This window comes from Neovison vison, chromosome 8 (assembly GCF_020171115.1).
Source record: "Neovison vison isolate M4711 chromosome 8, ASM_NN_V1, whole genome shotgun sequence".
Lineage (NCBI taxonomy): Eukaryota > Metazoa > Chordata > Mammalia > Carnivora > Mustelidae > Neogale > Neogale vison.
In genome coordinates this window covers 123,953,481-123,968,126 of record NC_058098.1, presented here as the reverse complement: position 1 = coordinate 123,968,126, position 14,646 = coordinate 123,953,481, and the positions used below count along the sequence as shown (strand labels likewise).

The following is a 14,646-nucleotide window of genomic DNA, read 5'->3' as shown; positions in this document are numbered from 1 at the left end:
AACTTGTAAAATTACACATTTGTAGAGCTATGAGAGAGTGGTGGAAGCACCGAGGACCCTACGAACTGAAATTCCAGAGCGGGAAGAGCCTGTCTCAGGTGAGCTGACGATTGCTGGGTATTTTCTCTCCTGAGGATATGTGTTGCTTCTGGGCATGGGCTAACGATTAGACTACTTGGCTTAAGCAGAAGGATGCTCCTTGGGGCAAATGAAATGATCAGTTTTGGAGGTCAAAGACAATAGATCAGAAGCTAGAAGAAACCAAATGCAAAGTTAGTCTTCCTCATGGAATAGTCATGAAATTCTAGGGTGGTGTAGGGGGTTAGAAGGGCTGGGTCAAAAAGCTAGAGGGCAATCCCTCACACTGTCAGGACAATTAGCACATAAAGTACTTCTACAGAGAAAGGAGCATGCCAAGAACATGCAACTCACCTTCTACTCTAATGAGAGCATCTGCTCTTATCTAACTTGCTTGAGGCAAGAAACTAAAGAGCTAGGCTCCAAAAGTCCAAAAGCTATTTTTACAGGGTCAAGAAAACAGGCATCTAGGAGGCTCTCAATCAAAAGCCTGTAAGGAAGTGGTGGCTGGGGGTTGAAAAGGCAATTTTGTACAGTCTTGTGGTATGTAGGAAACAAAATAGTGGGAGGAGACTGAAGCAAACAGGTAAACACTTTCTCCCTTAAGACATGTGCTTTCTTGTGAAAGTATGTGAAAGAGGATGAGAAAGAACTGAGCCCAAACTGCCGAGTGGTGAGAGTGCACAGGGCCCACAGAAGTCACAATGAGCCTGTAGGGAGGCCAATGCCACTGGAATTTGTGAAGCAGAATCCTGGAGGGTACTTGCTCCGCGAAAGGAGAGCTCCAGAGATCTACAGAGGGCCCCTTGAAATTCTGGCTGAGTACTGTTCTGCACATGCACAAGATGAAACTACCTGACGCTTCTTTTCATAAAAGCATGCTTCATAAAAGAAGCAAAAAAAAAAAAAAAAAAAAAAAAAGGCCTAAAGACAAGAGGCAAACTGACTGATAGAAACAGATGCAGAAATGAAGACAGAATTGGCAGATACAATGTTGGAAAGGCTATTATAAATTCATGTCATATGTTCAAGAAGGTAGAGGGAAACAGAATTAAGAGGAACTGAATACATAAAAGAGAATCAAATGTTACTTCTAGATACGAAAAAAAAAAAATTGACACCTGAAATGAAAAATACACAGGACTGGATTAATAGTAGATTATATAGCAAAGAAGAAAAGATCAGGAAACTTATATTCGTGGCAATAGAAAATACAGACTGAAAAACTGCTTCACTGCTTCATTTTGGGACAATATCAAGTAATCTAACATATGTGAAGTTGGAGCCCCAGAAAAAGGGGTGGGGGAGATGGGAAAATATTGGAAGAAATGGCCAGAAAGTTTCTAATTTTTATAAAAACTGTCAGTCCACTATCCAAGAAGCTCAATGAATCCCATGCCCAGCGAACATAAAAAAAAAAAAACCAAGAGTAACCACACAAATCAAGGCATGTCATAAACAAAGAGCAGCTGGGGAGGTGGGGGGTAAGGGGGAAGACACATTACATACAGAAGAACTAAGATAAAAATGAGAACAGACTATCTATCAGATATTATGTAAGCCACAACATGATGCAGACATCTATAAAGTACCAAAAGAAAATACAAGAAACCTGGAATTTGATAGCCATCAAGAGTATCTCTGGGGGTGTCTGGGTGGCTCAGTGGGTTAAAGCCTCCACCTTTGGCTCAGGTCATGATCTCCAGGTCCTGGGATCCAGCCCCTCATTGGGCTCTCTGCTCAGCAGGGAGCCTGTTTCCCTTCCTCTCTTTGCCTGCCTCTCTCCCTACTTGTGATCTCTGTCAAATAAATAAATAAAATCTTAAAAAAAAAAAGAGTATCTCTGAAAAATAAAATGGAAATGAAGACTTTGTCAAACAAATCAAAAGGTCAGAGATTTAACTGCCAGCAGACCTATGCTACAGAATATGTCAGTGAAATTCTTCAAGTTAGAGGAACATCAAACCAGATGGGAACCTGCAGCTATACAAAGAGAGAGTACCCCAAATGGCAAATATGTGGGTACATTTAAAAGACACCTTTTTCATTTTAATCTCTTTGAAAGATAACTGTTTAAAACAAAAATAGCAATATGCTGAGGCATGTTGAATATATTTTAGAAATAAAATGTTGGGGCGCCTGGGTGGCTCAGTGGGTTAAAGCCTCTGCCTTCGGCTCGGGTCATGATCCCAGGGTCCTGGGATCAAGCCCCGCATCGGGCTCTCTGCTCAGCAGGGAGCCTGCTTTCTCCTCTCTCTCTCTGCCTGCCTCTCTGCCTACTTGTGATCTCTGTCTGTCAAATAAATAAATAAAATCTTAAAAAAAATGTTTAACAATAGCACAAAAAATGGGAAAAATGAAACTGATTCTTGAACAATGCAGGGATTAGAAACATTGATCCCATTTGCAGCAGAAAATCTAAGCGTAACTTTTGACTCCCCCAAAACTTAACTATTAATAGTGTACTACTGCCCAGAAGCCTTACCAATAACACAGCTGATTAGCACATATTTTGTATATGTATTATGTACTGTATCCTTACAATAAAGTAAGCTAGGGGAAAAAATGTTATTAAGCAAATAAGAAGCAGCACCTGGGTGGCTCAGTAAGTTAAGCTTCTGTGTCTGGCTCAGGTCATGAGCCCAGAGTCCGGGGTTCAAGCCCCAAGTTGGGCTCCCTGCTTGGCCTGCCCTCTCCCTTTGCCCCTTCTCCTGCTTGTGCACATTCTCTCTCTCTGTCTCTCTCAAATAAATTTAAAAAATCTTTTTTTATTATTTTTAATTTTTTTTTTAAAGATTTTATTTATTTGAGAGAGAGAGAGTGTGTGAAAGAGGGAACGCAAGCAAGGGGAGTGTGAGAGGGAGAAGCAGGCTTCCTGCTGAGTAAGGAGCCTGATGTGGGGCTCAATCCCAAGACCCTAGGATCATGCCCTGAGCCGAAGACAGACGCTTAACTGATTGAGCCACCCAGGCACCCCAAATAAAATCTTAAGAAAAGAAAAATACATTTCCATGTATAAAAGTACTGTATAAAAATATGTGTATAAGTGGACCTGCACCGTTTAAACCTATGTTGTGCAAAGGTCAACTGTATACTCTTTTTTTTTTTTTTTAAAGATTTTTTTTTTTTTTTTTTTATTTGAGAGAGAGACAGTGAGAAAGAGCACGAGTGAGGAGAAGGTCAGAGAGCAAAGCAGACTCCCCATGGAGCTGGGAGCCCGATGCGGGACTCGATCCCGGGACTCCAGGATCACGCCCTGAGCCGAAGGCAGTCGTCCAACCAACTGAGCCACCCAGGCGTCCCAACTGTATACTCTTTTAAGGTTCTTACCCTATATGTAAAATGATACATCATTTCCAGATAGATCATATATTAAAGATGTACAATTTAAACCTCAGAGCAACCATTAAAAGGGTAAAGCAAAGTAAAAGCCCAATAGTGAGGGTAAGAAATGACTAATCCAAAGGCGAGGAGGAAGAAAAAAGGAACAAAGAACAGGGAGGACAAACAGAAAATAAGCAGCATTAAATGACTCTGAAATGCTAGAACTGTGCTGGTAAGCAGTAGAGGAAGTTAATGAAAGGTTTAAGGAAATTTCAGTGTTAACATGGATTTATCATGTTGGACCTGCTCAGCCAGTTTGGAAGGGCTTGAGGACATATCTTTCACCATGACTCTTAAATCAATTTGGGAGAAGAGGCCTGGGATCCTTGAAGGGCTCTGTCATTGCTCTTCTCTATAGGTCAGAAACTACAGTGGGAACCACTACCATCAACTGGGATCCCTAAATACGATGGAGATAATGGGATCCTACGGTGGCCAAGGCCAAAGAGCAACACTTCACCACCAAAGGCAAACTGAGTATGGTTATCATAATGGACAGTGGAACCAAAGAAGTAATCAGAATAGTCTGACTTACAGAGGCCTATAGCACTGGCTAGTTGACCAAAGTGTCACTAGAAAAGAAACAGATCAGTAAGTCTACTATATTTTTACTTGATCTGTGAAAGTGAAAGAATTCTAGTTTTAATAAACAGAATAATCTAAATCACCAAAGACAGTCATGGCACCTCAATCAATTCCTCGAAATGAGCCAGTTTACAGACTCAGAACCTCCTGCAATCAGGGGAGGCTGCATCTCCATAAGGAGATTACACTGCTAATCTTTCTCCCAGCCTCCCCCAAAGGGACGCTATAAGGTCATTAACCTTGGGGAAAGGGAAATACAATAATCAGACTTTTGGGGGGATTACTGGACACTGGCTCTGTACTGACACTAATTTCAGGAGACCCAAAATACCTCTGTGGTCCACCAGTCAGAGTTGGGGGCTTATGTGGTCAACTAATTTATGGAGTTATAGTTCAGTTCTATCTTAGAGTATGCCTACTGGGTCCCTGAATCCATCCTGTGGTTATTTCTGGAATGTGTAATTGGAATACTCATACTCAGCAACTAGAAATCTCCCTTTATTAGCTCCCTGACCTGTGGAGTGAGAGCTATTAAAATGGGAAGGGCCAAATGTAAGCCATTAGAACGGCCTCTACTCAGAAGAACAGTGAACCAAGTAATACTGCATTCCCAGATGGACTGCAGAGATTAGTGCCACCAGCAAGGATCTGAAAGACGGTGATTTCCACTCATTCAACTTGCCTGCTGTGGCCTGTGCATAAAAGAGATGGACCTTTGTAGAACAACAGTGGACTTAAACTAAAACTTAATCAGGTAGTAAGTGCAATTGCTGCTGGTGTTCCAGATGTGGTTTCATTGCTTGAACAAATTAACACATCTTTTTCCTGCTATGCATATACTGATCTAGAAAATGCTTTTTTCCTCAATAGCTCTTGGTAAGGACTACTTGGCTTTCACCAGGTGAAAGCTTTTTGCTCTCACCTGGCAATGTCTGCAATATACCATTACTGTCTTAACCCTAGAGATATATCAACTCTCCAGCCAAATGTCATAATTTAGTCCACAGGGACCTTGATTGTCTTTCCCTTCTACAAGATACCATGCTGGTTCATTACATTGATGATATTATGCTGAAGTTGTTGCATCTGGCCCCTCCTGCCAAAGAAAAACAGGCACAAGCATAGTGGGCCTCTCTGGATGTTAGAACCAACATTTCATTTGGGTGTGCTACTCTAGCCCCTTTACTAAGTTGAAGGCTGCTAGTTTTAAGTGGGGCCCAGCAAGAAAAGCTACTTGGACCATATGATTCAGACCTGATGGTGCATGAAGTGTTAGTGGTAGACAGGGAGGCTGTTTGGCGTCCTTGAGAGGACCCTACAGGCAAATCATAGTATAGACACTGAGGGATTTGGAGCCAAGCCCATGTAACTACTCTCCTACTCAGAAACAGCTTTTGGCCTGCTAGTGGGCCTCAGCAGGAACTCAAAATTTAATTAACCATAGGCTATCAGATTACCGTGTGACCTAGGCTGCCCATCATGAAATGGAGGTTGTCTGGCCCACTAAACCATAAAGTTCATGGTGTGCAACAGCACTCCACTCCATGATCAAAAGGAACTGGTGTATGTGAGAAAGGGCTTGAGCAGACCTTAAAGGCAAACGTTGAAAGTGACCAAAACTTTCCTTACTCCCCCTTCTCTGTCCCAGTTTGCCCCTATGGACTCCTTATGGAGTTCCTTACGACCAGATGATTGGGGAAGAGAAAACTCGGGCCTGGTCTGTAGATAGTTCGGTACGACATTCAGGTGACATCTGAAAGTGCACTGCTGTAGAACAGCAATCCCTTTCCAGGACTATTCATCCTGATTACCAACTACACTGATTCTACACCGATTCCAGCTACAATCCTGATTCTCCTACTATAAAACTGGAATAAGGAAGAGTAGGTCTTGAATACGACAGATCTCTTAGGGGGTCCTCTTAGTGCTACTGGGACCTGTAATTAGTTAATGGAAAATTACAACTCAGTCCATGCAGGACTGCTAGTGGCCCAGACCTTCTAGGAATGAAGGTCACCCCACTAGGCGAAGAACCATGATCAGCTGAGGTACTTGCTAAGGGAATGGGAAGTAGAAATAGGTATGGCTATGGTCACATGACTATTTGTAGAAACTGAGGAGCCCAGCTCTGGGCCAAAAACCTATGTGTGATTTTTCAGGCCCAACCACAGGCAATTAGAAAGGCTTTTACCCAGAAGGCCTCACAGGGAAAGCTGTCCTTCCCACAGCAGACTTGGTGCACAGCCAATGCACTGCAGACTTTAATAGGAATTCCAGTCAATAACTGAGATATCCCTTGCTGGCTATGCTCTGATACACATTTGCATTCTTACTCCAAGTACCTCAATCCCCTCTCTTTGGGACCTCCAACCAAAGTCTAATTCAGGTGCCTCTCATGAGGCCTCCTTATAAAGGGGAAGAAAGAGAAACCTTAAAGACACCACTTCTACTCTGACTCAGTACTTTTCCACTCCTAGCTTTTCCCATTTTAAACAGTGAAATCACAACCAAAAAGCACAAAAAATGAAAAGAATATGGCACTAAATAGGCACTAAAAGGATACTTGTTGGCTATATGAGAGCTGAAATAAGCAAGCAGAATGCTGCCTTGTTTGACCTCAGCTGGAACATTTGCACTGGGAGATATGAATTTTTCACCACTCTGTACATGTCTATTAATGACTGCAAAAACATCATACATATTATTTTTTTGGGTCACAACAAATTTTAGCAGGTAGGTGAATTTACAGATAAGGAGCTTACAAATAATAAGGATCAACCACACTCTGATCATAACAGCATTAAACTGGAAATCAGTAACAGAAAGATTCTGAAACATCTGCACATACTTAGACATTAAATAACACACTCCCAAATTACACATGGGTCAAAGAAAAATCATGGGAAATCTGAAAATATTCCAACCTTCATGGAACTGAAAACACAGTATTATAACACGCAGATAAAGCAATGCTAAAAGAGAAACTGACAGCTTTAAATGCTTATGTTAGGGGAAAAAAGGCTTAAAACAATGATCTTAGCTTCTACCTTGGGAAATTAGAAAAGAACAAATTAAACCCAAAAGCAAGCAGAAATAAAGAATAGCTAAAATCAATAAACAGCAAACACACAAACAACAGAGGAAAATCAATGAAACTAAAAGCTGGTATTTGATAAATTTCTAACCAGACTCATCAGGGACAAAATAGACACAAATTACCAGTATCAGGACTTAAAGACTATAAATGATATATATCTTTGCAGAGTATAAAGACATTGAAAGAATAATAATGAAGTATTATGAACTTTATTGCAATAAATTTAGCAAGTTAAATAAAATGGACAAAATCCTTGAGAAACAAACTATTATAAGCTTGCTCAAAATACTGGAGAACCCGAATAGTCTTATTATCTATGAAGGAAATTGAATTCATACATAAAAACTTGCCCAACAAAGAAAACTCCAAGTCCATATATGACTTCACTGGTGAATTCTATTAAGCATTTAAAGAAAAAATAATACCAATTTTATGCAGAATCTTCCAGAAAACAGGGAAAAAGAATCCCCTTTCCAATTCATTTCATGAAGCCAGCATTATTCTGATACCAAACACCAAGCAAAGCTATCACAAGAAAATTATCCCGGAGACCATTATCTCTCATGACCAGACATAAAAATCCTTTACAAAACTTTAGATGATCCAGTCAATTTAAACAAAGGATAATACATTATGACCAAGTAGAGTTTATTCCAAGAATGCAAGTCTGGTTCAATAAACAAAATTCAATGTAATTGATACTACAATAGACTAAAAAAGACAAAAACCACATAATCACCTCATTAAATCCAGAAAGAACATTTGACAAAATTCAGTATCTATTTTCAGCACACTATAGATAAAAAGAAATGTCTGCAGTCTGATAAAGGCGTATATAAAAACGCTACAGCTAACACCATACACCCTACAGCATCATACCGAATGCTCTTCCCTTAAGATGGGCAACAAGTTAACACGATCTGCTTTCACCAACTCTATCCAATACTGTACTTAAGGATCTCAGCCACTGCAGTAGGTTGAGGAAAAAAAAAATGCCAACGAGATGGGAAAAGAGAAAGCCAAATGTCTTTATTTATAGACATTACTATTTAAATAAAAACTCCTTAGAAATCTATAGAAAAAACTACCGGAATAAATAAATTTAGCAATCACAGAATACAAGTTCCATGTACAAAAATCAATTGTGTATAGGCACACACACACATAGATAAAAGTGGTTAATAATGAAAAACTGAAGTTAAAAAAAGTATAATGTCGGGCGCCTGGGTGGCTCAGTGGGTTAAGCCGCTGCCTTCGGCTCAGGTCATGATCTCAGGGTCCTGGGATAGAGTCCCGCATCGGACTCTCTGCTCAGCAGGGAGCCTGCTTCCCTCTCTCTCTCTGCCTGCCTCTCTGTCTGCTTGTGATTTCTCTCTGTCAAATAAATAAATAAATAAATCTTAAAAAAAAAAAAAAAAAAAGTATAATGTCCTAGAAGTATGAAGTACCAAAGTACAGATTTAACAAATTTTGTGCAAAGTATGTTGAAAGGAAAGTATAAAACAACGCGGAAATTAAAGATGACCTAAATAAAGAGTTATACCCTATTCATGATGAAAAGACTCAGTATGTTAAAGATGTCAATTCTCCCAACAGTGCAATTCCAATCAAAATCCTAGCATGTTATTTTTGCAGTTATAGATGAGATGATTATAAAATTTGTATGTAAATGCAAAGCCAGTATAGGCTAAATAAATTTTGAAAGAGAACCAAAATAAAAGGGGTCATACTGCCCGATTTCAAGATTTACTAAAACACAATAATCAAGACAGTATAATATTGACTTAAGATATGTAGATAATTGGAGATAGGAAATCCAGAAATAGACTCAAACATATAGAGTCAATTGGTTTGTGACCAAGGCGTCAAGGTAGTTCAGTGGGGAAAGGAGTCTTTTTAACAAATTGTGCCAATACATTGGATATTCATTTGCAAAAAAGCCCCAAAAAACAAAACAAAACAAAAAAACCCCAAAACTCTATCTACCTCATACCACATACAAAAGTTAACTTGAAATGGATCACAGATAAAAATGGAAGCGCAAAACCACAAAACTTCCAGAAATAAATATAGGAGAAAATCTCTGCGGTCTTGAAAAGAAAAGATTACCCGCCCCCACCCCTTTTTAAATGATTGTATTTATTTATTTGTCAGACAGAGCGGCAGGAAGGAGGAGAAGCAGGCTCCCCGCTGAGCAAGGCCCAAGGCGGGACAGATCCCAGACAGGACCTGAGCTGAAGGCAGAATGCAGGCGACCTAGGAAAAGATTTCTTAGATACAACAACACCATGACCCATAAAAGATCCTGATATAATGGACTTCATCAAAATTAAGAATTTCTTCATTTAGATAATGAAAAGACAAGCCACAGACAAGAAGAAAATATTTGCAGATCACAAATCTCACAAAGGACTTGTATTCTGATATAAAGAACTCTGAGAACTCAGTAGTAAGAAAAACTCAAACAAAATGGGCCAAACAGCTGAACAGACACTTTACCAGAAGATATACAGAAGGAAAATCGACATATGAAAAAAAACTTTGTATCTCTGGTCATTAGGGAAATACAAATTAAAACCACAATGAGCTAATACTACACTTCTGGTAGAAGGTCTAAAATTAAAAAGACTGACCATGTAAAGCAGTTGAAGAGCTCTCAACTAGATCAAGCTCTCATACACTGCTGGTAGGAATGCACAACGGTACGGGCACTTTGAGAAAACAACTTCACAGTTTCTTAAAAGCTACATACAAATCTATCATATGAGCCAGCCAATCTACTCTCTGGTTATTTGTTTAAGAGAAATGAAATCTATGTCCACATAAAGACTTGTGGATGAATGTTCATAGCAGCTTTATTCTGAACAGCCCCAAACTGGAAACAACTCAAAATTCCATCATGTGGTGAATGGATAAACAAACTATGGTGTATCGGTATGATGGAATAACACTCAGCATTAAGAAGGAACAAACTGTTGAAATAGCAATAACATGAATGAATCTCAAAAGCATTAGCTAAAATGAAAGAAAACACAAAAAGCTATAAACTAAAAATGTTCTATTACATGATTGTGGTGGTGCTTACACAGCTATACATATTTGTCAAAACTGAGACTGGACATTAAAAATTGGTAAATTTGTTAGTATATAACGAACATCTCAATAATGCTGATTTTTAAGAAATCCAAGAGGATAATGAACATACAATCTGGAATAGAGGTTTCCTTGGGTGAGGGGAGGCAAGGAAGTTGTATGGAGGGAAGCAGCCCATCAGTAGATGTCATTCTCAGGTTGTTTCATACATGTTTATTGTATTATTAAAACAGACACAAAAAATTGAAGGAGGGTTATCATGAATAACGATACAGGTAATTTAAGAACAAAAAATAAGGATTTGATTCAATTCTGTACTCTTGATGTCCAATTTATAAAATAAAAGTTGGGGTGATTAATGTTAGAGAGGATTTAGTATTAGCTATATTCAGAAAACTTCACTCTTTAGAATGACTCATTTCTTTAGAGTTTGATTTCACTCTAACCAATATTTATGTTAGAAAAAAAATAACATCATGAGGCCCAGTTCTGAGGCATGCTACCACTTACCCAGGGGATCCACCAATTGGTCAACCAGTCCCATTTTCTTTGCTCTGTCTGCACGAATGTTTCTACCCGTCAACATCATGTCAAAGGCAGCAGGCACACCCACCTACCAAGCAAGCAAGGATCAGAGTACAGGGGAAAATACCAGAATAACAATTACAAATCATTCAACAGAGCAAAATAAATAAATGAGTAAAGTCAAACCAGATTTTTATGCTCTTTATCAATCAGTTAAGTTTTACACACAAAATATACATTTAGGTAACTTTTGGGATTAGACACTTCCCATTGAAGCAAAAATGTCTGTATCTCTTCTTTTAATTCAATATGTAAGATTTCTGTCTTATGGAAATGATACGGTAGAGAAATAATTGTTTCCTAAAACTGTGCATTTATATATTATGTCATTTATATAATACTTAAAATTCCTTTGGTGGAGCTAGTGGAGATTGAGAAACCTGATGATTTTGACAATGTCATTATTTATTTATGTATTTTTAATTTTTAAAAAAGATTTTATTTATTTACTTGACAGAGAGAGAGAGAGAAGAGAGATCACAAGTAGGCAGAGAGGGAGGCAGAGACAGAGGGAGAAGCAGGCTCCCCACTGAGCAGAGAGCCCAGTGTGGGGCTTGATCTCAGGACCCTGGAATCATGACCTGAGCCGAAGGCAGAGGCTTAACCCACTGAGCCACCCAGGCAACCCATGTATTTTAAAATTTTTTTTTGAAAAAGATTTATTTATTTGAGAGAGAGAGGGAGAGCCTAGGGTTGAGGGGTGGGGGATAGGGCTTGATCCCAGGATCCTGAGACCATGACCTGAGCTGAAATCAAGAGCTGGATGCTTAACTGACTGAGCCACCCAGGTGCCCAACAATATTTTTAATAAGAATTTTAGACTTAAAAATAGAACTCAGCTAGAGCTTCTTATGTACATACCTGAAGAATGGTTTCTAACAGCATTCAAATACCAACTATTGCAAGACAATGAAAGAAACCCAGGAATATCTTCTACACCATATAGGCTTATTTATGCTTTCAATAAATCCTCTTGACAATTTCTTTTTTTTTTAAAGATTTTATTTATTTGACAGACAGAGATCACAAATAGGCAGAGAGGCAGAGAGAGAGGAGAAAGCAGACTCCCTGCTGAGCAGAGAGCCCGATGTGGGGCTTGATCCCAGGACCCTAGGATCATGACCTGAGCTGAAGGCAGAGGCTTTAAACCACTGAGCCACCCACGCGCCCCTCTCTTGACAATTTCTATGAAGGAATGCACACTATTTATTATCAGAAAATACCACAAATCTTCCCATTTTCCTATGCCCAGCTCATATCAACTTCCCTCCAAAGAGTATTTCGGCTGAGCTCTATTTTCACTGAGGAACTAACAGTGCCTGAAGCTGTAGGGTTCAGTGGGTATTAACATTGCTCTGGGGGCACCTGGGTGGCTCAGTGTGTTAAAGCCTCTGCCTTTGGCTCAGGTCATGATGTCAGGGTCCTGGGATCGAGCCCTGCGTCGGGCTCTCTGCTCAGCAGGGAGCCTGCTTCCCTTCCTCTCTCTGCCTACTTGTGATCTCTGTTTGTCAAATGAGTAAATAAAATCTTAAAAAAAAATAACAACAAAAAAACATTGCTCTGTAGCCTCTAAGTCTGACTGTCTTTCTCCTCTCCTTATGAATTCAAAAGCCTGATTGGTTTCTTTTGGTTCTATAGAATACAGCAGTTGAGATGATCCAAATCAAGAGAAAGATCTGGCTCACAGTTATCATGAAATATGACCCATGGATTTGAAAAACTCTTAAGATGGTACTGTGCACAGAAGGAACAAATTAAACTATAAGTTCAAGGGACACCGGGCTGGTTCCGTTGGAACGCATGCAACTCTTGATCTCAGGGTTGTAAGCTTGAGCCCCATGCTGGGGTAAAGATAAAATCTTAAAAAAAAAAAAAAAAAGTATAAACAAACAACCCCCCCCACACACAAAACAAACCCCAAAAAACTATTATGTTCCAGAAAGGTAAATATTTACCTTTATACTTCTTCAGGGATTAGTAATTAATCAGTAATTTTGATCAAGGACTTAAGATGCCTGGGTGGCTCAGTCGGTTAAGCAGCCAACTCTTGATTTCAGCTCAGGTCATGATTCCAGGGTTGTGGGATCAAGACCTGCTTGGGGCTCTCCTTCTTCCTTTGTCCCCCCACCCCCAATGTACATGCTCTCTCTAAATAAAATCTTTAAAAAATTCATTTTGATAAAGAAATTTTAAAAAGTAGAATTGAGAAAATAAATCAAACACCAGTAATAAAATTTGTTACTGATCCTATACACCCATATTTTATTTTGTTTCTAAATTATACAATGAATATCCATATTATGCCTTTTGTATCAGAGGAAATAGATATAAAGGACCACGTGATGTAATGAGCACTGGGTGTTACATAAGACTGATGAATCACTGAACTCTATCTCTCAAACTATGTAATACATAAGTTAATTAGTTGAATTTAAAGAAGTTAAAAATAAAGAAACAGCATCACAGTTACATTTTTTTCTCTTTTGTAGAAAAGTAAAGTCATTATGTCTATCAGTACAAAGTGAGGACAATTTCCCACAGATTTTTTAGTTCTTGCTACCTGGGAAACACCTTCTGTGAAATACTGATTCAACTCTCAACGTTCCTGTAATTGTATAAAGAATTACATGAGCATGGGGTGCCTAGGTGGCTATTCAGTTAGGCATCTGCCTTTAGCTCAAGCCGTGATCTCAGGGTTTTGGGATGGAGCCCTGCACTGGGCTCCCTGCTCAGCAGGGAGTCTGCTTCTCCCTCTCCCTCTGCCTCCTCCCACCCCCCGCTCATGCTCATTCTCTGTCTCTCTCTCAAATGAATAAAATCCTAAAAAAAAAAAAAAAAAAGAATTACAAGAGCAATTCATATTTATTTCTATGATGTTAAGTATCCAAGGCAGTTTTGGTAGACTAAGGTAGTGTCCAAATCTAAGATAAGTTGGAATCAGATGTCTTAAAAGAACTATATCTTCGGTAAAGATGAGCATAACTTGAGGTTACATTTCTCTTGCTTATAACAAATAGGTCTGTGTTCTATTTGAATCTCCAATTCTATATTATGTATTTTCATGTGTTCTCAAAATAGCAGCTTAGCCTAGAAAATAGAAAATTGTCTGATAGCCAAAACTAGAGAATGTATGAAGAAGAGACCTGTTATCCCTATGGACTTGAATGTAATCATCTCCTCTTAACGCACGATAACAATTTTAGCATACTTACCTTTCCCATCCAACTTCCCTGTCATTTGAAATTTTAAGACTTTTAAAATACTATCAGAGGAGCTCTCTTTATTACTATAACTTAACTCTTAATCTTTGCTTTAAGAATAAACTGTGCTTTTTTCCCGGTGCAAACCTAAATAAACCAAATACCACAAAAACAAAATAAAACCAAACCATAATTGAATAAAAAGAATAGATAAAGGGACCTATAGGTACTGAGGTTCTAAAGGTCACAAGGGGGCTTAAACTCACCATTTTGGGCAGCCTTTGTGTGCCTCCTGCTCCTGGTAAGATTCCCAGCAAGACTTCAGGTGCACCTAATACTGTTTTTCTATCTTTGGTTGCTATTCTATATTGGCAGGAAATGGCAAGCTTCAAACAAATAAAAGAAAATCAGAATGTTAGAAAATGTAACTTTATAATATCTTCAGATATGCGAAGGTCTAAAGATTACTTACAAAGCAGGAATGTATTTTATGCTTTCTATAATTTACTGTCCCAGGCTTATTTCATACTTTCCCCCTAATGAACCTTTCCTGGGGTTCTGGATCTCCTTAAAAACCTGCTGAAAGCTAGGTCTAAACAGAAAAATACACATACATCACTGTAC

The 14,646-nt window shown here is 39.0% G+C and overlaps 1 protein-coding gene across 1 annotated transcript in view; it reads right to left on the bottom strand.

Moving 5' to 3' along the window:
* HADHA (hydroxyacyl-CoA dehydrogenase trifunctional multienzyme complex subunit alpha) overlaps positions 1-14,646 on the bottom strand; it is a 46,222-nt gene that overhangs the window by 18,561 nt on the left and 13,015 nt on the right. Inside the window, exons 6-7 of the mRNA XM_044261940.1 lie at positions 14,289-14,408; positions 10,748-10,850 (exon numbers count right to left, since the gene is read on the bottom strand). Coding sequence (XP_044117875.1) covers positions 10,748-10,850; positions 14,289-14,408 — 223 coding nt within the window. The remainder of the gene's footprint in view (positions 1-10,747; positions 10,851-14,288; positions 14,409-14,646) is intronic.